This window comes from Solea solea, chromosome 3, assembly GCF_958295425.1.
Source record: "Solea solea chromosome 3, fSolSol10.1, whole genome shotgun sequence".
Classification (NCBI taxonomy): domain Eukaryota; kingdom Metazoa; phylum Chordata; class Actinopteri; order Pleuronectiformes; family Soleidae; genus Solea; species Solea solea.
Genome location: NC_081136.1, coordinates 4,379,652 through 4,406,516, shown reverse-complemented (window position 1 = coordinate 4,406,516; position 26,865 = coordinate 4,379,652). Strand labels below are relative to the sequence as shown.

The window sequence follows — 26,865 nt, the reverse complement described above, 5'->3', positions numbered from 1 at the left end:
TTCCCTATTGAGGACTTGACTCAAATCTGACACGGACACAAAAGCCCACTGACGAGACAAAGGACGCGACGAGGACACAGGTGGCGACTCCAGCTGTTAGCGAGTGTTGACCAGCGCACATTTGGTTAATGTCGACTCAGCAGTTTACAAACTGACGAGAACAAAAACAGTACAGAGTCACAAACATCAGTTTAATTCAATGGTCGAGTTCTTCTGCCGAGTCATGTTTACACTCGGGGTGAAGATACAAAAACACAAACAAATAAATACATCACTGTGTGTACGTGTGTGTGTGTACGTGTGCATCAGGCGGCGCGGGGACTGTAATACGGCAGAGCTCTGATGAAAGCGTCCAATCGGCTGCTGAACAGTTCACTGTCCAAAGTGTTGCCCAACACACACACAGGGTTCTTCACTATGTACTCCACGTAGAGCTGAAACACACACAATTATGTAAACAATGATGAGCTGTTTTCAAAAATAAAATACCACCATGGATTTCAAAATAAGAGTCTCAGTTTCTGTTATAAAAAATCTGCCAATGTTTGTCCACATTAATAAAATAACCATGCAGAAAAAAAAGACATAATTATTTAATAAAAAATAAAAAAATCCAAATCTGCTCTCATTTACAAATGTTTATTTTCTGTCCGTCAAAAGTAAGCCTCACCGTGTGTGTGTGTGTGTGTGTGTGTGTGTGTGTGTCTTACATTGCTGTAGATGTGCTGCAGTGTCTCTCTGGCGTTGGACACCGACAGGTCTGTGTTCATGACAAACTTTAGTCCAGTGGGAGTCTCGTAGTAATGAAGACGATACTTGCTGGTCTGAAAGGAGAGGAAACCGTCCTTCCTGAGAAAATGCCGGCTGCTAAGGACAACAGAGCCAGAGAGACGAGTGGACACAGAGACGGGTAGATATAGACAAAATAAAAAAGGATACATGTCCAGAGGAGACATTTTACTGACGAATGAGCGGATGGAGAACAGCATCCCGTACATCAGCTTATACTCCTGAGAAGACAAGGAGAGAGATGAACGGCTTTAGTATTTTTATTAGGTTGCATTCATCTTTCTTCTGTAAACATTTATTTACATCACCTCATCTTTCGAGATTCCCGCCTGCTTCTTTCGGTTCCACTCGTTGTAATAGAGACAGTTTCCATTCCGATCAAATATGTACAAGTTATGGACGGTCATCTGAAATAATAATAATTAATAGTAAAAATAAAAGGAGATAACACACAATGTAGGAGAATATCAAATATTATTTGGAGCAAAGGCCATTTTTTTGCATTAAATGTAATCACGTGGATATCACCAGCATCATATCTAAGAAATTAGCACACATATCGGTCACGTATTTAAAAACTCAACCTACTTAACATAATTAACCCGTTTACAAACCATCAACACAAGCAATCGGGGTTTTTTTTCAAGCAAAAATACAGCTAGGTGTTCCCTGTTTGCGCCGAATTAAATATTGTATGACGACATATTTTAATGGGCTTTGTAACACGCACGCCTCTATCTCTATTCTTCAATTTTAAATCCCGGAATGATAATTATTACATTTCTAGACGGAGTCTGGTTCTCCGGTCGGGTTAAAACGCCACCACACGGTCAACAAATCAACCAAATATCTAATAATACATACTTTACAACTAAATGTATCACATATAATGTTGAGCCACTTGGTTAAGAAACAATGTGGAGTGAAATTTTGACAAGTAACACGCGAAAAATTAAGTTTATCAAACAATTGTAATGTGACCTGTCGTGTTTACCTTCTCTTCCTGTTGCTAGTAAGACCCCCGCTACAGAGGTGTCCGCTGACGTGCCAGACCACAACTCTTTATGCAGTGTGATACAATTATATTTAAGACGTTGAAACGTGGAATGCGGATTTTATTGAATCCCGTGCGTGACAAATGACACAGACAATGATACGCATCTGTCTTTGATTTTGTTTGTATCCAGCAAACCTCACTGACTGCGTAAATCTGGCATCTCGTCGTCATTCCAACCACAGATAGAGACAAGATGGCGGCAACAGCAACGATGATGCCGGACTTCGTGCAGCGAGTTTCTGCTAAAAACGAACTGGTTCCAGAATGGGCCAGTCAGGAAGTCAGCACCGGGGTGAGTTCGAATGATGGTGAACCGGAGCGGACCGACACGGGACACGTTCTGCCGCGATGAGAAGTGTTTTAAGAGCAAAAAGCGGCTGAATGAGACAGCAGTTCCTTGGCAGCTAACAACGGCTAACGCTAATTCTGGTCCATAGTTTTAACAAAGTTCGGGCTTAAAGGAGGAGGAAAGGAACTGACTCGGGTCCAGTCCCGGCGGAAAGGTTGGAACAGAAGCCGTAAATTACATGAGGCAAGCGGCCTGTGAACTCAGTGGCGGAATGAGCTACGTATTATTGATGCCAATGTTTATACTTTATAGTCACTGTCAGTTATAGACACAATTGGAAACGGATTTAGTCTAGAAACATTAGCGTTTTTGCGAGTGAAACCGGCACGAGGAGTTAAACACATGAAACGTTTCATCAAAATAAAAAAGTTTTTCAAGTAAATGTGTCGCAATTAAATTTATCATACTAAAATAATCGATCTGCATCATCCCACTTAGCAGCCCTCTACATGAAGGACTCACTGCAGTCCATTAGATGGTTGACCGAATCATCACATCTGTACAACAATGGGAATGGTACAAACACAAAAAACACTTTTACGTATACCACGTATTACCAGCCCGAGGCAGTGTTAACCATGACATATTTTTCTTCTTTGTGGAATTTATTGGTGGTGGGCAGCGATAGCCATCCAACCATCATATCTGCGAGGAGAAACTTAAGCAAAATCACAGTTTACTGTCCATGTGTTCTGTTGAACGCAGTTATAAATACTGCAGCATTAATGTGTGTCTCTGTCTGTCAGACCACCATCATGGCGGTGGAGTACGACGGAGGCGTGGTCATCGGTGCAGACTCTCGCACAACCACAGGGTGAGTGAAACGTAGTGACTTACTCACTCGTGGTTCTGTATAAAGTTCAAGTATAACGTTTAACCTGTCTCTGTCTGTCTGTCCGTCCATTAGGGCCTACATCGCCAACAGAGTCACAGACAAACTGACTCAAATCCATGAGCGGATCTACTGCTGCAGGTCAGTGACGTTATCACGGATCGGGGAATAGAAGCGGCGTGTAGTTAGCGCATTGTTAGCTTATCACTGAATGTGTGTTTGACGCTGTGTCCACGTCGCAGGTCTGGATCAGCTGCTGACACTCAGGCCATCGCCGACGTCGTCACCTACCAGCTGGGCTTCCACAGGTACACACAGGAACACTGCCATGTTTGATTGACAGCCTCACTGTCCAGTCCAGTCAGTGTTGGTTAATTGCTGTCCCCGCCCCCACAGCATTGAGCTGGACGAGCCCCCACTGGTGGAGACGGCGGCCAATCTGTTCAAAGCGAGCTGCTACCGCTACAGAGAAGAACTGACTGCTGGGATACTGGTGGCCGGATGGGACAAAAGGAAGGGGGGACAGGTATATACACACTCACTCACACACACACACAACCTGTTTTTATATCTTAGTGAGGACACACCCTAACTTTAACCATCCCAAACCTAACACTAACCCTAAAACCAGTTCTTAACCCTGGAAAAGTCCTTAAAAGTTGTAGGGCCCAGACAAAACTCACACCAAACACAGACACACACACACAATGAATACACACATGGAGACAGCCATACACTGAGGGCCGGTCCACACAGAAACAGGTTTATGTGAATACACATACATCGTTTTCGTAAAGTAGTGTATTTGCTGTCTACGTGGAAACGCGTAGACAGCAAAATAACGCGAGACCAGCGGTCCCCTCAAACGCTGTCACTGTGGACGGAACGCCTCTCTGACAAAAAAACAAACAAGTATTCATATTCACCTAAACCTGTTTACGTTTGATGCTGTTTCCGTCTGGACGTGGCCTACGACTGCATTTGTCTGTGTGGACACTAGATGGCGTTGTCTCTCCTGGCATAAGTAAATCATGGAAGTCTCTCTGTCTCAGGTGTACTGCGTCCCCATTGGTGGGATGTTGGTGAGACAGCCCGTGTCAGTTGGCGGCAGCGGCAGCACCTACATCTACGGCTTCATGGACTCAAACTACAAACCAGGAATGACCAAAGACAAGTGTATGGAGCTCACTGCCACAGGTACATTACTGTTACCACCACTACTACTGCTGCAAGGCATGCTGGGAGCTGCGACACTGTCACTGCCATATTCACACCGTGTGTCTCTCACCCGTGTGTCCTCAGCTCTGTCTCTGGCGATGGAGAGGGACGGCTCCAGCGGGGGCGTGGTCAGACTGGCGAGCATTTCCGAGGAGGGCGTGGAGAGACGAGTCATTCTGGGGAACGAGCTGCCTCGCTTCTCAACACACTGAGTGCACACACATGCAGTGCGGTGTCACCTTGTCTATTTTGTTGTTGTTAATAAAGGTTTTTGAATCTGGAGTTTTCACGTGTTCGTGTCTTGCAACTTCCCCTAAAATATTAGCAAGCTCCTTAACTTCCTGTCAGTTGTCGCTAAGCAGAAACTTGGACTTTGGAAGCAATTTTAGCGATTTAATCTTATTGTAGTTGTTTTAGTGCTTGATAATCTGCTAAATTCTATAATTTGTTGTAAAATAAAAATATTTTATCTTATTTATCTAATATTTTTATCAGTATTTCTGCCAAATGAAAGTAATTTAACTTAAATTTTACAGACTGGACCTTTATTAAAGAGCGAAAGAACTACACAACCCACAATCCTCTGCTCTATCTGAAACCTTGTTAATGTTACAGTTTTGGGTCGATACAGCTCCACCAATCAGATGCTGCTGTTACACAAGAGAATTGTGGGTAATGTAGTACTTGGGGGGGGGGGGGTTGAGAATCTTCATAAAGGAAATGCATGATGGGATTTTGACTGCAGGAGACAACAAAGGGCTTCAATAAGTGTTAGTGTTTTCAATAAATCAGTGCGTGTGTAATTCTCACAGTGTCCAGCAGGTGGTGACAAACGAGTGTGCCCCTGTCTCTGTCTCAACTTCCTGTTAACAGGAGACATTTAAGAACGTGAAGACGTGGACCTGCAGGGTTCTGGAGAGTCCTGAAGACAAGAGGATCAAGTGGACAACGGGGGAAGGGAAGGAAACAAAGAAGGACAGTTGACACTCATTACATTCATGGACAGAATTAAAGGAACAGCCCCCCATGTTTGATAACTTCATCAGTTCAATTGAATGCATTAAAGTAAAATAAACCAAAACAGATCAACTTTTTCCCCTCTTCCTTTCCTTCTTGTGACCTCATGTTGAAGGCGGGTCTAGCACCTGTCTGTCAAACCTCCATCTTCCTGTCGTTCTCTGGTTTTTGACAGAGAGGTGACAGTTTCCCACAGTCCTCTCTCCTCTCCTTCCCTCCTTTCTCCTTGCCTCTTCGTCTGCATGTTCCCTCTCTCCTGCTTCTCGTCCTCCCTGCTTCCCTCTTGTCCTGTATTCCCTTCTCCTCACACCTTGTTTCCTTCTCTCACTCCACTCACTGTCTCCTTGCTCCCTTCTCCCTCCAGGTTGCTCACTCATTCCGCTCACCTGCTTCTTCTTGTCCTTCTTCTCCCCCCTCTTTTCTGTCTTTCCTTACTTTCCCTTATCCCTTCCTTTGAATGCCTCTGTGTTTCCTCCCCCATTCCCTTCACATCCCTCTCTATTTTTTTTGTTTTCCTTTCCCCTGCATCCTCTCCCCTCGTGGTTGTCTCTTGCCTCTTTCTTCATTCATTCCTTTCTCTCACCTGCTTTTTTATTTCACTCTCTCTTTCCTTCCTTCCATCAGATCTCCCCTTCTTCTTCCTGTACCCCTCTCCTTTCTGCCTCCTTTCCTCCCTCACTTTATGTTGGTTTCCTCGTCTTCCTCCCTTGCTTCCTCCCTCTCTTGTTCCTGTCTCCTATCCCTCCTCTCCTCCTGTCTTGTTTCGTTCACACCTCCTCAGACAAAGAGACACAGGGAGGGGGGAGCAGGGGGGAGGACGGGGGACACCTGACCCTGCTCTTTTGTCCTCTTTCTCTCTGTGACACCTTTCATGTCCTGTGACATCATTGTCTCTTTCTCTCAGTCTCACCTTGTGTGAATGAAGCTTCAGGTGTGAAATTCAAACCTGATTCAGTCCTCCCATACCTCCCTCCCCCTCCTCCTCCTCCTCCTCCTCCTCCTCCTCCTCTCTTTCTCATCAGGCTCACATTTACTCCTTTAATTGTCACCGACGTTTGTTGTTCATCTCGTGTTAAACAATAAAACAGCAATGTTTAACATGAAATTTGATTTGACATTCAGCACTGGACTGACAAATGCATTCAACAGACCCGGTAAATCACACCTGCCACAGGTGAATGTCCACAGACATTCATAAAAAGTCTCTCTCACACACATAATGTAATGCAATATGTGTCAGAAAAGGTCAATAAACTATTTGCCTGAAGATAAATAAGTAAAAAAGCATATTTTCATCCTGTTACATTTAACAAAACACAAATAACAACAAAGAAATAAAATAAAGTATTTTTTTCTCAATAAAACTGCATTTGTCTGCAGATAAATAACAAAATAAAACAATGAGCCAATAAATAAAAACATCTTTAACGTCATTCACATAGTTTCGTCTTGTGGTTTTAATAACAGACACGCGAGCCCCGCCCCCCCGCGATGACTGACACGCGGCTCAGCCTATCAGAGTGGTTGAGTCTCAAGAGGGGGCGTGGTCTACGTGTCTCTTCAGAGGTGGAGACACGAACTTGTGTCCACAGCTTTTGTCCCAAACTTTTCCTTTTTGGACAAAAGTGGATAATAGTGGACAGACGGTAGGAGGCTGAGAGGACCGGGACCAGGACCAGAATCGGGGGCTGACCACACCACACCAACACCCGCATTTAGAATCCCTCCATACCCTGCTGCGTCCCGCAGTCCACGCACCGACCCCTCTCCGCGCGTCAGGCCGCCTCTGGGAGCTCGTGTCCCGGTGTAGGAGGCAGCCGCGCCCCGCTGCTTCGCGCTAGTTTCTCAGCAGAACTCCTCTGCTCTGGACCCGTATCCGTCCGCGCATCCACTCCTGAGGGGGGAAAAAAAGTTCCCTTTCGAACTTTTTTGAGCTCCAATGAGGCGCGCGCAGCCGAGCGAGAGCGAGCCCAGCTGACGCTCAGTGGTCGGGGATCGATCAGTGTGATCTGCTCGGATTGCTCCAAGGAGCGGAGAGGAGAGACCCGGGTCTGGATCGGGTCGGACGGGCCGGGATGGAGGGTCGTCTGTCCCCGGGACGGGCCTCCTCGCCCTGCGGGCTGAGGCTGCTCCTCCTCCCGCTGATGCTGCTGCTGCTGAGCTGCTGCGGAGCTGAGGAAGGTAAGAGGCCGTCACTGCCGATCGATATGATTATTGATAGTTAAACAGTCACCGATTACACTGTCGATTCGATTGATGTGATCAGAAAACAAAGACAATTCAGTGACATTAGTCAACATAATCACTTAGTTAATCGTTAATAGTTAATATTGATCCTGCAGCTCTGAGGAGTCAATCACAAATCAGTAAGATCAAGTTTGGCCTCAAACCTAAAGGTTTTAATTAACCTGGAGTTTAGTTTAAACCTGAAATTAAGATTGAATTAATTAATCTGCAGTTTGGTTTATTTAAATTTTAGTTTAGTTTCAGGGTTCATTTGAAATAATCTCAGATTTAGTTAGTTTTATTCACGTCAAGTGTGTTTTAATTAAATCTAAAGTTTTCTTTAAGTCTACATTAGTGTAATTAGTTTAGATTAAGTTTAAAGATAACTTTAAATAATCCAAAATTTGGTTTAATTATCCCGGGTTAGAGTTGCATTCAAATTTAATTAATCTACAGTTTAGTACAAATTAGGTTTATTTGAAGTTTGGTCAAATTGTTAATGTTAATCTGATTTTAAATTTAATTTAAAATTGTATTAAATCTGATGTTTATTTTAAGGGTATATTTTTTCAAACTTTTTAAAAAAAACAGGTCTGGTTTTAGTTAATCTAACGATTATGGTGTTGATTAGATTAAGATCTACTTAATATAAAATTGGCTTTAGTTGAATTGGAGTTAATTTGATGATTGGTGTAGCTTTTCAGTTTAGTCTAGTTTAGTTGGTTTTGGTGAATCTGGACTTCTTCAGTTTAGTTTAACATCACTAAATCTTAACTTTTTGAGTTTATTTTCATGATTAAGTTTGTCCATGGTTTCAGTCTTCAGTTTAATTTAACCTAGATATTCTATACTACTTTTTTTTACTCGTTACTACCAAATAAAATCAGAAGAAGAAGAAGAAGAGTTGGGATTATGGTCTGTATTTTTATAGATGAGCTGCTTGACACTACAGTATTCACCCATTCACACATCTTTCATACCCGTTCACACGCCGCCACATGGGGTTAAGTGTCTCGCTCAAGGACACGTATATAGACGAGCAGAGCCAGGAATTTAACCCACAACCTTCCAGTTTGACTTTTACTTCTAAAAAATAAAAGTAAATTTTATATCAGAAAATTACTTTTGATACTTAAGTACAGTAAGTGTCATTATACTTTAAGACTTTTATATAAAAAGTGACTTCAACTAAGAAAGTCATTTTCTTTACTGAAGTATCCCCTTAAGGTACTTTATACAAGACTGGTAAAACAGAAAACTGTGCAAATTTGAATTTAAGAGATACCGATGTCTCCACTGCGACAAGGATGTTAGCATATGATGCTAACAGATAGAGGCGTTATTACAGTTGAAAATCATTGATCTAAAAAGAGATAAACACGCACACGTCTGTGCTTCATTCACAACATAAACATTATGCTTTCCATATTCCCTTACACTTACCTTAACTATCACAACCAAGTGCCGAACCTTAACCCCTACCCTAACCCTTAAACCAGGTCTTAACCCCCCAAAAAGCCCTTTGAGGTTGTCCCCACTCTGTGTGGTTTTATGATTATTGGTCCTCACAAAGCCAAACATACACACACACACACACTATAAACAGTGTATCTTGTGATAAGAGTGCAGAACGAGGACACGAAAATTACCATGACAACGCTGGTGGGATGTTTATACAAGACACTTGTGTGTGTGTGTGTGTGTGTGTGTGGAGTTAGCAGACATCTGAGGACATTTTTACGTCCGCAAGACGAAAGACAGTGACGGACAGGAAGTCTGCCACTCGGGGTCACGATGATGATGTCATAAGGTCACGGTGTGTGTGTGTGTGTGTGTGGGTCAAAGTTTTTAATTACCTGCGCGACATTTTCTAACATCAAACCACCCCCTGATCACATGACATTACATCACCATGACATCACGGCCCGCGGTGGCGGCGCGGGGCTGAGATCAGTGAGGTGCGTTCAGGGCGCTGAGAGGAGATCAGACACCTGAACCTGTGAGGATCCTGCAGGACAGAACATGAGAGCACATGCACACCGTGTGTGTGCGTGTGCATGTGTGTGTGTGTGTGTGTGTGTGTAATTACAGTGTAGTGGTTCTGCTCTGCTGCAGCTCAGGAATGACTGACCAAGACTCACTGATACACGCTCACCATGAAACCACTAGCTTAGCAACACAGCAGCTACACACTACCCATGATGCAACACTCATCCTCACATATAAGACAGCCATACACAGGAAGTGACATCACAATGCTTCACGTTGAAACCCAGGAACGTATTTTCATAATTTAAGGATTAAACCCAAATTTTAAATCCAGGATGAAACCCTGAACATGGATTTTTACCGTCAGGATTAAACTTGACAACATGGATTTTTAACTTCAGGATGAAACCCTGGAACATGGACTTTTAACGTCAGGATTTAACCTGACAAAGCAGACTTTCAATTCCAGGATTAAACCTGGGAACATGTTTTTTTAACTTCAGAATGAAACCCTGGAACATGGATTTATAACGTCAGGATTAAACTTGAAAACATGGATTTTTAATTCCAGGATAAAAGCTGGGAACATGGATTTTTACCTCCAGGATTAAATCTGGGAACATGGACTTTTAACGTCAAGATTCAACCGATGAACATGGACTTTCAACATCAGTATTAAACCCAACGTCCTGGACTTTTAGCATCATGAATAAACCCAGGAACATGGATTTTTAACTCAAGGACTAAACCCTGGATCATTGACTTTTAACCCCAGGATTAAACTTTGAAACATGGATTTTTAACATCAGGATTACGCCTGGGAACGTGGATTTTTAACTCCAGGATTACATCCTAAAGCATGTATTTTTTCTTATTTCAGGATTAAATTCAGGAACAAAGAATTTAACTTCAGGATTAAACACGAACATCAGGAACATGAACACTTGAATTTGAGAATTTGAAAACACACTTATCGTAGGAATTTGTAGAAACCAGTAAACCTTCAGAATGTTAGCTTTTAGCCTAGCTCACAATAAACGCCCACCTTCACATCAAGTCATTAAAATGCTAAACGTCGTTAGCTTGATGTTTTGTCTGCGTACCTGTCTCACTGACTCGACCTGTCTGTCTCTCAGAGGTGTTGATGAACACCAAGTCGGAAACAACGGACCTCCGGTGGACGAACCATCCTGCGGACAACCCTGAGGTACGCACACACACATACACACACAGTTAGCTTTTAGCTAGCATGTAGCGTGCTAATAAATGACCTTTCTGCAGTGGGAGGAGATGAGCGGATTGGATGAAGAGTTGAACATGGTACGGACCTATCAAATCTGCACGCCCAAAAGTCCGTCCTCCAATTGGCTAAGGACACGCTGGATCCCACGGCGGGCGGCGACCACCCTCTATGTGGAGATCAGGTAGGTTGGTTTGATTCAGATTAACACATTACAGATTACAGATGGTTCACGGTCGGTTGTTCATGAACTGTGACTGTGTCCCCCGCAGGTTCACCATGATGGAATGTTCTGGCCTGAACCAGCGTAACTGCAAAGAGACCTTCAATCTTTATTACTACCAGTCTGACACGGACGAGGCCACGCCCACTCACCCCGCCTGGATGGAGAACCCTTACACTAAAGTCGCCACGGTCGCAGCCGACCACCTGCTGCGGCCCGGTGGCGATCGGCGCTCCAACATCAAACTGGTGCGTCTGGGACCGCTGCGGGGGGCGGGGCTCTACCTAGCCTTCCAAAGCCAGGGAACCTGCATGGCGCTGTTGTCCGTGCGTGTTTTCTACAGGAAGTGCTCGTCCCTTCGCCGTGCCTTCGCCTCCTTCCCAGAAACCATCCCCCACTCTCTGGTTGAACAGGTAACCTCGTCGAAACCACAGTGATTTTTGTTGAAAAGTCAACGTGGCTGTTATTTTACAAAAAACCCCCCAGCTTTTTAGGTTTACAAAATAAAGGCTCAGTCAGTTAATACGTTTAAGTCCTTATCGTAAAGTTTACTAGTTTATCGAGCCATCATAAATCTTACAAAATAAAGTCTCCAATGTCGAGATCACAGGATAAAAGATTCATCATTAAGTTTACAAAATAAAAGCTCAATCATTAAATGTGCTAATTGGAGTCCTTATCGTAAAGTTCACAAGATGAAAGATTCATCATTAAGTTTAAAAAATAAAAGCTTAATCATTAAGTTGACAAAATAAAAGCCCAATAATTGAATCTAAAAAATAAAAGATCTAATTATTTAATTGACAAATTAAAGGTTTCTCTGTTAAGTTTCCCAAATAAAAACTTCATCAATAAAATTACGAAGTATAAGATCATTGTTCAGTTTACAAAATAAAAGCTTTGTCATAATATAGTTTTAATTGTTTCATTTAGATGTTTTGAAAAACATCTAAAACAGATGTGTTTTTGTGCTGCAGGCTCAGGGTGTGTGTGTGGAGAACGCCGTGACGCCGCCTGGAGAGCACTCACAGCCTCCCAGCATGCTTTGCGGCGAGGACGGGCAGTGGGTGGGGCAGGCGACGTCCAGCTGCGCCTGTCGCCCCGGGTACGAGGCGGTGGAGTCCGACGTGCGATGTCGAGGTGAGAGAATTTTTTTTTTTTTTTTCAGACGAGATGTTGACGGGAACGGTCATTTGGTTAACAAAATAAAAGCATCTTCAGTGTGAGAGGTGAAGTGTGTGTTTTCATTAGCGGCACTTAAAATTCCTCAGGCGCACACACACACACACACAGTGTAAACAGAGGGCAGTGGTTTACACAGAGGCTGGAGATGATTAGACGCAGACAGAGAGAGAGACATGTGTCGACAGCGTGAGGGAAGAAGGGGCGAACGACATAGTGGTACATACAGAGAGAGAGGGAAACTTTCTGTTTTCTAGAAAAAATATAAATAAATTTGCTAAATGCATTTCTGTTAAATCGCCACTCAATTGAACTACTGTCCCAGTAAACGTACAAACACTCGCAGGAAATTGATTTATTGAATTTAGCGTGTGATACACGCCACTTTCAGCTGGTTTGGTAGTTTTTTTTTTTTTTTTACAAAAAGTCGTACAAAACACGTTATGTTGGTACCAACTGGACGGGAAGTTCTTCTTGAAGACGTTCGCCGTGTCTTCAAGAAGAAGAGTGTTTTGGATAATGAAGACGTGGATGAATGAGAATATACATAGACATACTATAAACAGGAAGTGAGGATATCTTCAGAGATGTCCACCAGGGGGCCATGCCCCCAACTTCTACTTCTGAGTTAATGGTCTCTGTAACTGGACAGGATTAGTTTTACATGAGGAGGTGAAGATAAAGTAATTATTACCAGAGCTTCTCAGTGACTTTAGTCCCGTCCGAAAGTCCCGTGTCAGTTAAGATTACGACGACTTTTGTGGTAAAACGATGTGGAAAAATGACCCCAGGTAATACTAATCCTGTGTGAAGAGACCAGCAGTAAATGTTTGAAGCTGAGTTGACAGTAGGGATGTACAAAAAAAAAATTGGATTCACGTAAAAATAGTGATTCTTGTCGATTAAAACCTTTCAAAAATCTCCCAAAAATCAAGCATAGTGGGAAATAAAGGCTTCAGTTTTATCATTACAATTTTCAGGTTACACCCAGGTTTTGTGTGTGTTTGCGTTGCCTTTTTTTCAAGATATAGAACCTTCCTAGGCTTGCAAAACAACAGCAGCAGACTGGACCCTGAAGCTAGCAGCTCTGAAATGAAAAAACAACAACAGCAATCAGCCAAGGCTCCCTAAAAGGCAATTTTAAAGGGCCACAAACTAAATAACTGAGGGAATATGTTTGGAAAAGTGAGCATGAGACAATTTATTACACCTAAAATATGTGGGAAATTTCACCCCTCAGAAGAGTCCAGCCGCTGGAGAAACAAATTACACACACATTTCATGTACACGTCCAGGTCTTGACACGCTTTAGGGAAGAGGTGGAGGCATTTACAGAGTATTTCAACATACAGTGCGTTTAAGTGTATGTTAAAAGTCCGATTTTAGTCTGACAAAGACAATAGTTTGGTTTGGTTTTCTTAATGTCATGCAAACACGTCAGTCCGACTAAAATCGGGCAAGTCTTAGTCGGACTAACATACCTGGATAATTCATAGTCCAATTACTACTGCATGTATATGCTTAATCTTTGACCCGGAAGTAGGAGACGACGTATAGACTGCAGTTCTGTTGTTGAGACCCACTTGTGGACTGACGAAGTGACAGAACCACTGATTCACTATCTTATAGAGCGATACCGCGTCACCTACGGAGGCGGAGTCAGACGCACACGGCAAATTAATCGATTTTCTCCTCCGCATGTATAGTCGGACTCGGCAAGTTGTCCGATTGCCTTAGTAGGACTACAGCCCCACAAGAACATGGAAATCCACCAACAATGAACTCATGTTTGGCCACAATAGAAGAAACAGTTAATATGGAGCAGTTTTAATTTTAGAGAAACTGCAGGAAATCTTTTTGAGATCGTTTTGAGATTAATCAAAAATTCATTTTGAATCGTGACCCAAGGAGACATAAATCTGAGTCTCCTCAGGTCTAGATTTTCCAGTCTGGATTTCCTGCTTGTGTACCTGCTTATTCTACTATTTCGGGGTCAAAGTTTGGGGGCAGGAGCTTTATGAGCGCTCAAGAGTCCAGTTAAACATGCTAAATTTGAATTCAGTACAATTGGAGTTAGACATGTGTCCTTAATGTCTGGTTTTACTCGTTCTAACACATATTAATTCAAGTTACATAGTCTTCCGTCTGAGACTTGTATCTTTCATCATCACGTTTCAGTTCTTCAGTTCATTTCCACGTCCATGTGTCGGCCAAGTGCGCGCAAACGTGAGAACACTTGTGTTGTGTCTTTGTCATGTGACCTCGCCGAGCTTCATCGTGCTCAGACGGGGGGATCAACAGTAGAACTCGGCCTCAAATTAAACACTAATCTAACTGGAATGTGGCCCCGCGTGTTTCTGGCAAAGGGGGGGATAAAAGCAGAGAGGCGACAGACGGTTTGGTTGTCGAAGCTTCCTGTTATTCTCTGTGAGGTCAGAGGTCACCTGACTGCAGCCAGGATGTGCTGCAGTGGTGGCTCTGGTCGGGGGTCGCCCCTGCTTCTGCAGTGGGGGTGGGGGGGGTGGAGTAATTGCCTGGCTGAGTGAAAAGGTTAAAGGTTAACTCGTGCTGCTTAAGCTCCGCGGGACAGTGCTCTGTGTGTGTGTGAGTGTGGGCTTGGCAGGGGTTGGCATGATGACATCATGGCAGCACTTTCCACATCCTGTCGAAGCCAAGGTCACTTCCTGTCTCTGATTGTCTCGTCCCTCTCTCTCTCTCTCTCCCTGTGATCTTCCTCATCCGGACGCCATCACATCATTGTTCAGAAAACAAAGCTCAACAAGTCTCATGTGTCCGTCCATCAAGCTTGTCCCTCCTCTTTGGTTCCTACCGAAATCATAAATCTGTCAACACCCTCTGAGGCGTCCAAATACATGGGCACTAGTCTCAGAAGCGGATTTGTCCGTATTTTTGTGTGATCATGAGATTTGATGGGAAAAAAAGAACAGATGTGTTCTTTAAAATCACATGGCTAGCAGTTGTGACATTATTTATTAAAATCTGAAGTCCCATTTTGGAGCATCCATTTTCGCAATTCGACCGGGAACAGGTTGAGGTTGGACAATACCATTTGGACAATACCCTTGTTTGAGTCCCTCAGGGCTCCATCCTCGGCCCGTGGTGACTTGTTTTTGTAACGTTAGCAACATTTGTGAGGCTTTTCTGTAATCAGTCATCAACATTTGTAATGTTTAGTAGCATTAGTATGGTTTTTGTAATGTTAGCAATGCGATTTTTTTCTCAAGCATTTTCATGGTTTTTGAATGTTAGCAAAGCGATTTTTGTATATTTAGCACATGTCAATCACACTGGTTATCGTCTATGTTCCTTTAAATGGGAACATCATTTCCGAAATTGACTTCATGTCGCATTGAAGAAGAACTGAAACTAGTGATTGAGAATATTAACGCCTGAGGAAAATGTTTATTGACGTTGTCCCACGAACTGAATTGTTTTCGGAACCAGCTATGTCGCCCCTATATTTTTACTTCCTGGGTGCCCTCAACCAGCAATCCAGAAGACGACATCTAAATTTTGCATACAGTCGATGGTAAATATCCACCTTTTAGATGCCAATGCTAACGCTAACCCATGCCTTTCTCTCCAGCCTGTCCTTCAGATCATTTTAAGGCGGGACCAGGACCCAGTGGGTGTCGGCCTTGTCCAACGTACAGCAGTACAAAGATTCCAGGCTCTGCCTACTGCCCCTGTTACTCTGGTTACTACCGAGCTGACTCCGACCCGCCACACGCCGCCTGCACCCGTAAGTCCAACCTAACTATGTTTGTGTTTGACACATATGGTCTTATGCTGGTTGCTGGTAAACCTAATACAGCCACAATCCCCCAAAAAAAACCGGAAATATCCCTTTTAAGATTCAGACACACCCACTCACAAACCTGTTTTATTCTATTCTATTCACACGCCCCTTTAAATCCTGCTTTGCCCGAGGCAACAGCAATTAGTCTGAATTAGGAGGCTCATTACCTCTAAGTGTGTGTGTGTGCAAATCTCTTATCTCTGAGGTCGTCCATCAGTGACAGGACAGAAAGACACACTGATGACCTACAAATGAAGACAAATGAAACCGCTATCTTTCATTCTCCTTTGGGGTTTGTTTTTTTTTCAAAGTAAAAGTCCCCTTAAACATCTTTGGAATGAAACCTGTCTTATTCGTCTCCAGCATTCACACTCGAGTTTGTTGGCTTTTCAGCTCTGACAGGTAGACAAGGTTTACCAGGTAGACCAAGACTAGGTAAACTATGAAGAGCAAGACGAGTTATAGGTTCGATGAACTCGCTAATTTCTTGTTCTACTAACTTTAGCATCTAGCCGCGGCGTTTGACCCTTTTCCACACTGATCTTATGACGCAGCGATCTATAATCGTTCAGTTTAAAAGATACAAAAGTGTAACCATGCTAATCATGAACCGATGTTCACCTGCTAGTTTTTGCGAAAAAGACGTATTCCACTTTTTTGACAGACATGCTGAGTTAGCATAAAAACTAGCTAGCTACGTAGCTTATAGGCTATTTAATTCAGTTCAATTTTAACTAAATACACTCAAAATCACGTGGTAGAGGCGTCACGGCCATGCGTTAAGAAAGGCTTTTCCAGGTGTTGAACACTAGGGGGCAGAGTCTAAAATAAAAGGAATTCCAAAACTGTGGGAACGTGGTGTCGGAGCGACACTTGTCTGCCTGTCAACATTCTGAAGGACCTGTGCTGTTGTATTCAAATATTTATGACCTCTGACCTCTCACCCTGAACCCAGGACCGCCCTCAGCTCCCCGCTCCATCGTGAGTCAGGTCAATGACACCACAGTGACTCTGGAGTGGAGCGAGCCACTGGACCGAGGAGGAAGAGGAGACTTGACCTACAGAGTCCTGTGCTCCAGCTGTGGGACTGCTAGCAAGGTACACTACTGACGATAGGTAGATCAAGACCAGGAAGATAAGACCAGGTAGTTCTGGAAGGCGCAAGACCAGGTATACCAGGTACAATGAGACTAGGTAGACAAGATTTTCGAGGTAGAACAAAACCACATAAACCAGGTAGATCTGGAAGACCAAGACAAGGTAGACCAGGTAAATCAAGACTAAGCAAAGAAGTCAGATCATGTAGACCAATACCAGATAGACTAGGCAGAAGTAGACCATGTAGAACAAGATGAACATGATCAGGTAGACCAGGTAGAAAAGGGTCAGTTAGGGTCGGAAGTAGTCTGCTACTAGTTAGTCCATTTTGACTCAAACACATCCTATCCCTGCTGTCTCCTCTTCAGGGATTGGCCGGTTCTTGTTCGCCATGTGATGACAGCGTCTTATACCGTCCGGCACAGCGCAGTCTGACCCAGCGTCGAGTCGTCGTCTGGGGACTCCACCAATACACGCAGTACACTTTCACTATCCAATCCCTGAACGGCGTCTCTGCTCTCAGCCAATCAGAGCCGGCCTCAGACAAAGTCAACGTCACCACCAACAGAGATGGTACACAGACACTTCATTACCCAGAATGCCTTTCATATGTACAGAATGGGATTGCTGATTGGCTGATTTGTGTGAACAGTTCCCGCCCCGTTGTCCGGTCTGAAGAGGACGGTGTCGTCCGAGACGAGTCTAACTTTGGAGTGGGACGCTCCGGTTCTGAAAAACCAGTACCACATCCTGGACTACCAAGTTCGCTACAGCCCCAAGGTAGGTACACATGCACACACACACACACACACACATAAATGGCTAATGTAATGAGCCATGATGTCACTGCTGATGTCTTTAACAGGACGGCGAGGAGGCGGGTCAGTGGCAGTACGTGTCCAGCAGGTCTTCTTCAGTGGTGCTGACGGGGCTGCAGCGGGCGACGCAGTACCGGGTGCAAGTCCGCGCTCGCTCGCAGGCCGGGTACGGATCGTTCAGCGGTGTGAACAGCTTCAGCACGCAGCCTGACGGTACGAAATGTTGATGTTACAGTACGTTCTGGTCCCAGATCAGTTCTTGGTGGTGGAGTCTGAGCTGAAACACTGAATATTTGCTAAAAATTAGATTTTATTAAAGTGCTAGCTCAGCTTGCTTGGAACCTCGCCAGAGCAGGTACTAAAAAAAATCACCAGGTACCAAGTACTATCCCTAATGGAGAAGCAAATAAAACTGAGCCGAGCCGTGCTAGAACTGTATGGTGGAAAAGCGACAATTGCTTTAGCAACATTAGCAGCTCTTGCTATGAAGTTGTCCATAACGGACATCGGACATCTCAAGCCATTAAAACGACATGTATATGTTGACTTAACATGACGGAGGTCAGCGGTAGAGCGAGTTGTCTTTCAACTGGAGGGTTCGATTCCTTTTTTTTTGATGATTTTGATGATTGATCTGTTTGTAGGTGCGAGGAACTCTCAGATGGTGGTGATGGCTGTTCTGGTCTCCATGGGGATACTGCTGCTCATCGCCGTGGCGATCGTCGCTGTGTACTGTTACCGGTAAGAGAGAGAGAGGGAAAAAAATAAAGAGAGTTGGATGGATTGTGTGTGTGTGTGTGTGTGTGTGTGTTCAGGATGCTCCCTCCCTGCCTGCCTCAACAGAACAATGGAACGTTGACCTCAGGTTCAAACACACACACACACACACACACACACACAGGGTGGGACATGTCGACTATATTAAGATGTAGAAACCCAACACTGTGAGAGAGATGGAGCGATAGAGAGAGATAATAACATTCCTTGGAGAGAGAGTGAAAAAGAATGGATGTGTGTGTGTGTGTGTCTCTTGGGAAATGAGGAATCCTGCGGCTGCTAAAAAACTCTCTCTCTCTCTCAGCAGGAGGAGGACACGCTCAGACATCAGTGATAAAAGTGGACACTTCCCAATGGGACAGAGTGAGTCCTCTCTCTTCCCCTCAGTGTTTTCTGTGTTGTCTCATGTGACCAAAAAAAATAAAATGTCACTTAACCACTGGTGTTGCCACTGTTGCAGCGATGAAGGTGTACATCGACCCGTTCACCTATGAGGACCCCAACGAGGCCGTGAGGGAGTTCGCCAAAGAGATCGAGGCGTCCTTCGTGAAGATAGAAGAAGTGATCGGCGCAGGTAAGCGCAGCACAGTGCGCCCGAGAAACGAGAGCAAGAGAGAAGCACATAGCCTGAAGTGATCTTTCTTTTACTGTCAAGAGGAGCCTGTTCACACTCATCACACACTCCTGCTTTATTAAAAGTAAACACAAGTGTGTGTGTGTGTATGTGTGTGTGTAGCCACTGTAACAGTAGTCATGTCTTGTGAAGACATTAGTGAAATGTAACTGGATAGCTGTTACCGCGGAAACAAAGGTGTAAGGTTTTCACCGCCGGCTGACACACACACACACACACACACACTTGTCATATATGTGTGTGAGGTGTTGACGTGTCGGTATGTCCTAATGAGCCGTAAAGTAATGTGACACCTATCCAAACTTTGGACTGGCTTTGGTGTTTTTGTGGTTCAGCTCCGCTCTGATTGGCCACGGTCAACTGTGTGTGATCTCATCAGACGCTCAAACCCTCGTTTGAGTCCCTCAGGGCTCCATCCTCGGCCCATGACGTGTTTTTGTAACGTTAGCAACATTTGTGAGGCTTTTCTGTAATTAGTCATCAACATTTGTAATTTAAGTAGCATTAGTATGGTTTTTGTTATGTTAGCAATGTGATTCTTTTCTCGAGCATTTTCATGGTTTTTGAATGTCAGCAAAGCGATTTTTGTAGCATCCATTTTTGCAATGTTAGCAAATCGTTTTTTGTAGCATTTTTATGTTTTTTGAAATGTTAGCAATTACGATTTTTGTGGCATACATTTTTGGAATCTTAGCAAAGCATTTTTTTCTAGCATTTTTGTATTTTGTAATGTTAGCAATGCATTTTGTAGCAATTTCATGGTCAGCAATGTAACATTGCTAACATTAGTATATTTTTTGTGATGTTAGCAATGCATTTGAATTTACATGATTTTTTCATTTTTGTAAAACCAGTTAGGTGTTTTTTGTAACTTTGGTATGCTTTTTTAACATTAGCAGTACATTTTTTAGTTGGAAAGGTTTTATAGAGTTAACAATGCTTTTGTGTAGTTTAACAAACAGTTTGTCTACACAGGAGTATATTTTTTCATTTTATTTTGTATTTTACTGACCGTAACCTTCTGTTGAAACTATCCAGGGGAGTTTGGTGAGGTGTGTCGCGGTCGTCTGAGGATCCCAGGCAGGAAGGAGAACTACGTAGCAATCAAGACACTGAAGGGTGGCTACACTGAGAAGCAGAGGCGGGACTTCCTGTCTGAGGCGTCTATAATGGGTCAGTTCCAGCACCCCAACATCATCCACCTGGAAGGCGTCATTACCACTTCCTGTCCCGTCATGATCCTCACAGAGTTCATGGAGAATGGAGCCCTCGACAGCTTCTTGAGGGTAAGACAAGCAGAGACATGCGCTCTCAGCTCAGTGTCCTCATGGACTTCATTGTCGACAGTCTTTAACTCTGTCTCTCTCTGCAGATGAATGATGGACAGTTCACGGCCATCCAGTTGGTGGGGATGTTGCGCGGGATTGCAGCAGGGATGAAGTATCTGTCGGATATGAGCTTCGTCCACAGAGACCTGGCAGCTCGTAACATCCTGGTCAACTCCAACCTGGTCTGTAAGGTGAGATGGTCTCCTTACCTGTCTCCTTGATCACCATCACCGGTCTGTCAAGAGAAATCCTCATTCTCAACGGTCTTTGTTTCCAGGTGTCAGATTTTGGGCTCAGCCGCTTTCTGACGGAAAACTCGTCTGACCCGACGTACACCAGCTCCCTGGTAAGTCAGATTCACTGGATCCACAGAGTCATAGATCCATGCCTGTGATGCCACTGACATTGCGAAAATTAGCATCTTGTTCAGTTTATATATTGGTATATATATATATATATTTTTTTTTCCCCTTTGAATGTTGTGACTCTATTTGGCATGTGGAGTCCCTCAGGGATCCGCTCTTGGCCCTTTAAAAACAGGTAATAGGATGTTAAAAGTATATTTTGGTTATTGACTGGACTTTTTTAATTGGTAACAGGGAATAGGGAACAATTACATCATGTTGTCAGTCCTTTTAGATTTCTGTCACCTTCTATGTGAGAACATTTAACATGTGTTCTGCTTTTATTTTGAAATTAATGGTCACTGACTCTGTGTTGTTTCTCAGGGAGGAAAAATTCCTATTCGATGGACAGCTCCTGAAGCCATTGCCTACAGGTGAGCGTCACTCCTCCAGGTTGTGTTCAAGGCTTTGTCGTGTTACAGTCATTCATTGGTGAATTGTTAACTGATTACAGGAAGTTCACGTCAGCCAGTGACGCGTGGAGTTATGGCATCGTTATGTGGGAAGTGATGTCGTACGGAGAGCGACCATACTGGGATATGAGCAACCAGGACGTAAGAAAAAAACCAAACAAACAGTAAAAGTCACCTGGTGGTGTAATGTTCTGCTTCTGTAAACAACAAAATAAAAACAAAAATAGCTGATGGACTTCTTCTTAACTGTCCTGTCTCAGGTGATCAACGCCATCGAGCAGGACTACCGGCTGCCCCCGCCACCAGAGTGCCCCACCTCCCTGCACGCGCTCATGCTGGACTGCTGGCAAAAAGAACGAGCCAACAGACCGAGGTTCTGCGATGTGGTTGCGTCACTTGACAGGCTCATTCGTAACCCCGCCTCCTTGAAGGTGACGCACCCGGAGGGCCCGAGGTGAGTCTCACTGTCACTCCTCATCATGCGAGCAGGGAGCAAGATGCGGTGGGGGTGGGGGAGGGGCACTTGACTGGCAGTTGTGGAATGTCATTCATGCACCAGCTGGTGGTTTCAGGGGTCAAAGGTCAGAGAGACACAGGCGAGGGGCCGGGCTTGTGGAGCAGCCAACTGTGTGATTGACAGCTGTTTACACAGACAGATTTGTTTACTTGAGCAGGTGCAGAGCAGGTCACATTCTTGGATTGAAGTCTCCTTCTCAATTCATCCCAACCTCTGTTGGCAGCTAACAGAGACCTTAGCTTAGCTTTAAGACTGGAATCAGTGGTAAACAGCAAACATAACTTAGCTGAGCTCTAAGACTGAAGCCGGTAGTAATCTGCGAGCTTAGCTTCACATAAAGACTGGAACTGGTGGTAACTGCTAACCCTAAAAACCCAAACTGGCTGGGAACAGCTAACTTAGCTTGAAAACTGGAAACATTAAAAACAAACCCAGCTAATTTAGCTTAGCTAAGAGGCAGAAACAAATGTGAAATAGCTAACTTAGCTGAGTTTCCAGAAGTCCAGAAACAGTGAGAATCAGCTAATTTAGCATAGTTTAGGGACAAGAACCAGTGGGAAACAGTTAACTTAGCTTGCAGAGTGAAAACAATTTCACGTCTTTGTTTCAGTCAAATTCATTCTGTCTGTCTCTGTCTGTCTCTCAGTTCGTCCCAGCCTCTGTTGGACCAGCGTGTCCCTCCTCCTCTCTCCGCCTGTGGTTCTGTTTCTGAGTGGCTTCGGGCCATAAAAATGGAACGATACGAGCTGAGCTTCCTGCAGGCTGGTTTCACAAGCCTGGACATCGTCTCACAGCTCAACACTGAGTACGTACTCGGCACATACATTTCGTATATTCAACACATGCACGCTGTGTTTTTTGGCCCTAACCTTTTCTCCGTACTGTCACTCTGTTTCAACAGAGACCTGCTCAGAGTGGGCGTGACCCTCGCCGGCCACCAGAAGAAAATCCTTTCCTCCATTCAAACACTCAGGATACACAAGACTCCACCCACCATTCTCTACTGACCAACCACAGCCCTGCCCTGACAAACTGTCCAACAACAAAACACTCAGGATGCTGAGCCAGCCCATTCTTATTTTTTTCAATCAGAAAGCCTCAGGACCAGTAAGACTATGCCTCCTGATGGTTGGACCAATGAAATGCCCTGAGCTGTTTGAAGAAGCACAAAGAACACTAAGAGAATTAATGCAGCTCTGTTTGCATCATTGTTTGGCTCAAGGACTCCACCTACCCTCTTATTCTGGCCAATCAGAACCAAGGACAGATTTGACTGACTCTTTAAATGAGCGAGAACATGGCTGGTCAGCACTCAGGATGTATGTAGCCCTGCCCGCCTTGCCAAACCACTACGGCCATTCCACTGCTCAGGAAACACAAGGCTCCTCATACTTGGTCATTTTATAATCTGGCCTCCTGCTAACAGTTGCCTGGCCAATCGACATCCAACACAGCCATGACATAGGAAGTCATTTCCTAATGCCGATTCTATAAAGCCTTCTTGTACGTAACTAAGCCCTTCCCACTGCATTAAGGGACAGCTGGGATTGGTTCCTGGCCCTGTCCATCACACAGTCACAGCAGGATTGAGTTAAAACGGAGAGAATCTTCTCATGGAGGAGCCGAAGCTGCTGAGGATGGAGACAAGCTACTTAGAGGGGAAGAGATTTTTGTACGAGTTCTTATTTCCGAGGAATATTCGGGGATTTTACACACACACACATATATATATGAACATTTTGAGGAAATGTAAACGTAAAAACATTTTCAGAGAATGGAACCCCTGTGCACAAATCATTTTGATTCCGAGTAATTCCAAAGTGGCTGGTTGGTAGTCTCCATCATGACGGAAATATCTACCCGAGGAACATAAGGACAACCTGAGGGAACTTGTGTGGAGACATGTCAATATGTTCAAGAAACATCCGCGTATCGCACTCTTCGTGATCAGGGAGGAATTAGCTGGGATTGCCACAGGAATCACCAGTGAAACTTTTAAGGGAATCTTTGTGAATCTTTGAGAACATTGCCCAAACTGAATGGGATTTCTTTTAAAAAAAGATATTCTGTATCCAAATTACTGTGATTCTTCAGGTGCTGAAATCCACCCAGAATGCTGGGAGGCTTTCAGGAAGAATATTTACGTCTCACTATAGGACCAGCATGGTCTTAAGTCCACTTATCGTGAAGTTGTAAGTAATCAAGTGTACTCTCTTGAGCCTGGATTTCCACACTGAGGGATCTAAAACCATTTTTTTCAAAACTTTAAAGTGACATTTAACCAAAAATGTTCATATCAAACACAGTGAAGTGAAATACAGGAGCTTAATGTGATCAGTGACATGTTGAGAACAGAGTCATTGGCCGATAGGAAGCAGTTGACCGATCCCAGAGTGTGGGAGCAGACTCAGGTTTGATGACCACACCACAAATACTGGAACTGTTAGATTGTTTGTTGATGGTTTTGTATTGTAGCACTTTTTTTTACCTGACATTTGAACACGATCATGTTTTTAAACAGCAGCAGATCATTGTTTTTATATTAAACATACATTTCAGGAAAAAAGAAAAAGAAAATCTGTCTTTTTCATTTTGTACCACAAGGAGGGGGTAAAAAAAAAACTCAGGAGCAAAGGTCACATCTGAAATCATACCCTCATTTGTTCTTTCCACAAAAACAAGAGAATCCGTCTCATTCACGGCAGGAATGTCCAACAGTGTGTCATTAAAGATCACTAGAAGAGTTTAGAAGTTAGAAATAGTTGTACTTTATCTGCTCAGGCTCTTCTGTCCTGCAGCCAAACGCTCATTCAGACTTGGCAAAGGCTCGTTTTCTCTTAGACAAAGCAAACAAAAGCTTAAAACGGCGGCTCTTTAATCACAACATGTCTGATAAAAGCCGTGTTTCCATTAATACTGACGTTTTAGTCAGATGACCTTTAGTCCAGTCGAGATTTGTCTTGTCTGAAGTTGTAGTACTGATGAGTTGGTCCTCAATGTGCCGCACGCTGTCTGACAGTCTTAAAGGTAAGCTAAGTTAGCTTCCAATTATTGAAATCTAAGACTGACAAAGTTTCCCACTGGTTACAGTGTTTTTGCTAAGCTAAGTGTTTCCTACAGGTTTCAGTCTGTATGGTAAACTAAGAGGCTGTCCCCATGAAAACAAGTCTAGGTGAATCTTATTTTTTTTGTCATATCTGTGTTTTGTTTTACACGAAAACTGCATTTTTCAAACTTTTTCTAAACAACAAAGAAAAAAATGTCCGTTACGTTCCATTTCTGTGTAAATATGGCCTAAGTTGAGCTAACTTTTCCCATCAGTTCCTGTCTTTCGCTGTGTTCCATTTACACTGGAACCTCGGAGCTCGGGGTTATGTCAACTCTGAGTTTTTCCAGCTGGGAAAAAATTTGATGCAACAAATCTTGGACTAACCATTGTTAGCTAATCCCCCCCAAAAAACCCAAGGCTGAACATGGTATTTTACTGAGACAAACAACATAGCAACATGTGTACGGATAAATACTGAACAGTACTACACGTGTGACTGACTTAATGTAAAAAACAGTAAATAAGAGAAAAGTGTTTTTATTACTAATGTGACTGGCAACTTAGAATCCTATGTCAGGGTTTCTGACTTTCCAAGTTAGACTGGAACGCACCATTTAAACTTAGCCATTGCTTAAGCTAGCGGTCTCCTGCTGGATCCAGTCTTTAAGCTAAGCTAACTGTTTCTCACTAGAGTCTGTAAGCTAAGCTACGTTAGCCGTTTTCCAAGAAACAACTGACCCACTCAAGGCAGCAGGGAAATCCAGCTGCCTCGTAAAGTTAATAAAAACCCGTTGAGCTTCATTAATGCTGACTGAAGTCTTTGGGAACTTTTTTTTCTGTCGCCATCTTTCAGGCTCCGGCACAGGAAGTTGACCTCAACATTCCCAGCGTCTCCATCAGCACACAACAACAGCAGACATGTTTGAATCACGACATGAAACCAGCTAATGAGAACCATCGGCCTGTTGTTACATTATTGTGAAGAGTCCAATTTTTTTTATTTCCACAATAACTCACGAGCAAAGACACGATAAATCGCTGTGACATCTGGAAACCATGTCGTCAGCAGGCGGACTTTACCTCTGACTCCTGCTCAACCTCTCGCTCTGTCTCTTATTAAAGATATAGTTATAGGGTCTTTTTTTTTTCTGTCGTGTGATTGTATGAGGTACGAACACATGGTCAGAGCTACTTGTGCTATTTTACAAAAGACAACCCTAATAAAATCTACATCAGCTGAATTCTAGGGTATTTTTAAGTTTATATTGACTTTCTTATCTCGTCATTAGACAGCCTTTTCCAACAGGAAACTGAAGTTTGTGTCACTCTGGATGCCAAAACCAAATTCCATAGAGAAAAGTGGGGATTTTACATCACAGCGCACTGAGAGTTGCTGATCCACTGCTGTTTCTGCCAGTGAGTTCAAATGTATAATTCAAAGTATAGTTCAAATGACACAGATTTTCTCTATGGGCTTTGGTATGCTAGAGTAAGCGGTTAAACTCCAGTTTTGGGTCTGAAACGTGGCCTCGCCCTCTGGGCGCTGTCCGGTAGCCCCAAGCTAACCCTTTAAAAACTAAAAAGTGAAAACGGTTCTGTTCAGTCACATGACCCAGGACCTGTTCCTGGTTTCTTATGTAAGTTTGGTTCAGCATCACCGGACTCCCTGTGAGGTCGGCGAGCAGCAGTTGGGCAGAGGAAACCGCTCGCCATCTCATCACGATAGAGAAACAAACAAGGAGACTGTTGACTTTCACCTCTGACCTCAGTGTGTGCGCGTTATCAGGACAGAGGTGAGAGAGGGACGAGTGTGTGAGAGACACACCGCAGACCTGACAGAGGAGGAGAGAGGCGCTGTCGGGTCAGCGCTCTGTGATCGGGCCGT

The 26,865-nt window shown here is 43.8% G+C and overlaps 3 protein-coding genes across 5 annotated transcripts; 2 read left to right on the top strand and 1 right to left on the bottom strand.

Moving 5' to 3' along the window:
• Window positions 1-170: 170 nt before the first annotated feature.
• On the bottom strand, window positions 171-1,926 carry trappc1 (trafficking protein particle complex subunit 1). 2 transcript variants are annotated; one of them, XM_058623715.1, is made up of 5 exons: window positions 1,784-1,926; window positions 1,098-1,196; window positions 940-1,010; window positions 711-849; window positions 171-434 (listed from the first exon to the last, which is right to left on the bottom strand). In XM_058623715.1, the coding sequence occupies exons 2-5, from the start codon at window positions 1,194-1,196 to the stop codon at window positions 306-308; spliced, it is 438 nt and encodes a 145-aa protein (XP_058479698.1). In that variant the 5' UTR covers window positions 1,784-1,926; the 3' UTR covers window positions 171-305. The 2 variants fall into 2 exon arrangements, with proteins under 2 accessions (XP_058479698.1, XP_058479700.1); XM_058623717.1 differs by lacking the exon at window positions 1,784-1,926 and adding an exon at window positions 1,691-1,782.
• A 60-nt stretch (window positions 1,927-1,986) lies between these two features.
• Window positions 1,987-4,527, top strand: psmb6 (proteasome 20S subunit beta 6). The gene is made up of 7 exons (XM_058623707.1): window positions 1,987-2,138; window positions 2,942-3,009; window positions 3,103-3,168; window positions 3,270-3,335; window positions 3,424-3,553; window positions 4,080-4,224; window positions 4,330-4,527. The coding sequence occupies exons 1-7, from the start codon at window positions 2,040-2,042 to the stop codon at window positions 4,455-4,457; spliced, it is 702 nt and encodes a 233-aa protein (XP_058479690.1). The 5' UTR covers window positions 1,987-2,039; the 3' UTR covers window positions 4,458-4,527.
• A 2,184-nt stretch (window positions 4,528-6,711) lies between these two features.
• On the top strand, window positions 6,712-25,805 carry LOC131455826 (ephrin type-B receptor 4b-like). 2 transcript variants are annotated; one of them, XM_058623644.1, is made up of 21 exons: window positions 6,712-7,443; window positions 10,614-10,684; window positions 10,759-10,901; window positions 10,990-11,353; window positions 11,918-12,080; window positions 15,730-15,885; window positions 16,898-17,040; window positions 17,409-17,613; window positions 17,693-17,820; window positions 17,906-18,071; window positions 18,503-18,599; window positions 18,943-18,998; window positions 19,096-19,209; window positions 20,308-20,555; window positions 20,642-20,788; window positions 20,875-20,943; window positions 21,326-21,375; window positions 21,456-21,555; window positions 21,675-21,868; window positions 22,578-22,736; window positions 22,833-25,805. In XM_058623644.1, the coding sequence occupies exons 1-21, from the start codon at window positions 7,338-7,340 to the stop codon at window positions 22,936-22,938; spliced, it is 2,985 nt and encodes a 994-aa protein (XP_058479627.1). In that variant the 5' UTR covers window positions 6,712-7,337; the 3' UTR covers window positions 22,939-25,805. The 2 variants fall into 2 exon arrangements, with proteins under 2 accessions (XP_058479627.1, XP_058479626.1); XM_058623643.1 differs by having other exon boundaries at window positions 6,716-7,443; window positions 18,940-18,998.
• Window positions 25,806-26,865: the final 1,060 nt, after the last annotated feature.

Coding starts and splice junctions, on each gene's coding strand:
- trappc1 (XM_058623715.1), bottom strand. CDS start 1,196: ATGACCGTCCATAACTTGTACATATTTGATCGGAATGGAAACTGTCTC. Junction 850..939: donor AAAATGTCTCCTCTGGACAT/GTATCCTTTTTT, acceptor GCATTTTCTCAG/GAAGGACGGTTTCCTCTCCT. Junction 435..710: donor TGCAGCACATCTACAGCAAT/GTAAGACACACA, acceptor TGTGTGTTTCAG/CTCTACGTGGAGTACATAGT.
- psmb6 (XM_058623707.1), top strand. CDS start 2,040: ATGGCGGCAACAGCAACGATGATGCCGGACTTCGTGCAGCGAGTTTCT. Junction 3,010..3,102: donor GACTCTCGCACAACCACAGG/GTGAGTGAAACG, acceptor TCCGTCCATTAG/GGCCTACATCGCCAACAGAG. Junction 3,169..3,269: donor GAGCGGATCTACTGCTGCAG/GTCAGTGACGTT, acceptor TCCACGTCGCAG/GTCTGGATCAGCTGCTGACA.
- LOC131455826 (XM_058623643.1), top strand. CDS start 7,338: ATGGAGGGTCGTCTGTCCCCGGGACGGGCCTCCTCGCCCTGCGGGCTG. Junction 11,354..11,917: donor CCCACTCTCTGGTTGAACAG/GTAACCTCGTCG, acceptor TTTGTGCTGCAG/GCTCAGGGTGTGTGTGTGGA. Junction 22,737..22,832: donor GTCTCACAGCTCAACACTGA/GTACGTACTCGG, acceptor CTGTTTCAACAG/AGACCTGCTCAGAGTGGGCG.